This window comes from Otolemur garnettii, unplaced genomic scaffold, assembly GCF_000181295.1.
Source record: "Otolemur garnettii isolate 467f Iridium unplaced genomic scaffold, OtoGar3 scaffold00116, whole genome shotgun sequence".
Classification (NCBI taxonomy): Eukaryota; Metazoa; Chordata; class Mammalia; order Primates; family Galagidae; genus Otolemur; species Otolemur garnettii.
The window spans coordinates 5,656,681-5,658,423 of record NW_003852511.1 but is presented as its reverse complement, the minus strand read 5'-3'; the positions used below and the strand labels follow the sequence as shown (position 1 = coordinate 5,658,423).

General features: G+C 41.6%; 1 protein-coding gene across 1 annotated transcript in view; it reads right to left on the bottom strand.

The window, feature by feature from the left end:
* DEPDC5 (DEP domain containing 5) overlaps positions 1-1,743 on the bottom strand; it is a 150,109-nt gene that overhangs the window by 134,193 nt on the left and 14,173 nt on the right. The window contains exon 7 of the mRNA XM_023517676.1: positions 715-764. Within this exon, the coding sequence (XP_023373444.1) occupies positions 715-764 (50 nt within the window). The remainder of the gene's footprint in view (positions 1-714; positions 765-1,743) is intronic.

Below are 1,743 nucleotides of genomic sequence, written 5' to 3'. Positions count from 1 at the left end.
AAAAAAAAAAAAAAAAATCATAGTGCATCCTGTTGTTTGTCTGAGATTGCATATTTTATTGCATGGATAATGATATGCCTCAAATGCCTTATGTAGCCCAGTAACTGCATAGGTAAATCAAGAGTGACATATAAGGCTGGGTGCAGTGGCTCATGTCTGTAATCCCAGCACTCTGGGAAGCCTAAGCAGGTGGATCAAGCAGCTCACAGTTCAAGACCAGCCTGAGCTAGATCGAGATCCTGTCTCTAGAAATAGCCGGGTGTTGTGGCAGGAGCCTGTATTCCCAGTTACTTGGGAGACTGAGGTAAGAGAATTGCTTAAACCCAAAAGTTTGAGGTTGCTGTGAACTCTGTTGGCCCAGCACTCTACTGGGGGCAACAAAGTGAGACTCTGTCTGAAAAAAATAGAAAAAAGGGATCAGCGCCCATAACATAGTGGTTACAGTGCCAGCCACATGCACTGACGGTGGTGGGTTTGAACCTGCTCCAGGCCAGCTAAACAACAATGACAATGCAATAAAAAAAAATAGCTGGACATTGTGGTGGGCTCCTGTAGGCCCAGCTACTTCTGAAGCTGAGGCAAGAGAATTGCTTAAGCCCAAGAATTTGAGGTTACTGTGAGCTGTGATGCCACAGCACTCTGCTAAGGGTGACAGACAGATACAAAAAAAGAAAGAAAGAAAGAAAAATTAAAAAGAGTGATATTAATAGCTACCTGATGCCAGCAAATTCCACCTTCTGGGTAATATAAGCACATGTGCTAACCTAAGGGGAGAGAGAAAGAGATTTAACATATTAAGACTATAAAAAGTCACAAATGAGGTCTCCTGCCTTTTTAATTTCTTCTAACAACACAAAATTCAATTCACCTGAGAGTAACAGATTTACCCCCATGGGAAAACGGGCTGAGGTAGGTATAACTATAGGTGCTTAAAGAGTCTGACAAATACAGACAGATGTAAAGACCAGGTAGATAACAAACGGTGAGCTTCACAGACACACTAGGACCTCTGACCACCCCAGGGACTGTAACAAACCGCTCAACATACGGAGGCGGTCATCACAGATCTGTGCCTATTAGATTGATACATACATGAAAGCATTTATTTTCTCTGAGAGGTTAATGATGTTATATTTTAGGAAAACAGTATTTCATGAAGATGAGGAGTAGGAGCTTTGGATGGATGAATACCTGAGTCTGAATCCCAGGACCCACTTACTAATTTGTAGCAGAACTTCTGTAAGTTGACCAACCAAGGGACTCTTAACAAACTAATCAACATAGGGAGGTGGTCAACATAAGGAACTAGGCCTATCTTATTGATACGTACATGTGGTGCATGTCTGGTTGATGAAAATTAGGTCAGCTTAATGAGGTAGTTAATGTAGGGGGTGGTCAACTAAAGAGGTTCTACTGCACTTATACTCACATATGTTTACAGCTATATTTACATGCTCATTTAAATATAGTAGTTCTTCATTTTATCACTCATTTTCGAAAACAGAACCCTCACTCACCAAATATAATGAAAAATAAGCCAAAATGTTTTCCTGAAAATGTATACTATATGGCATTTTGATCTAGAATGTGTTGTTTTATAATATGCAAACACTCCAATAAGAAGTATTTTCGGCTCGGCGCCTGTGGCTCAACTGGCTAAGGCGCCAGCCATGTACACCTAAGGTGGCGGGTTCGAATCCCCAGCCCGGACCCGCCAAACAACAATGACGGCTGCAACCAAAA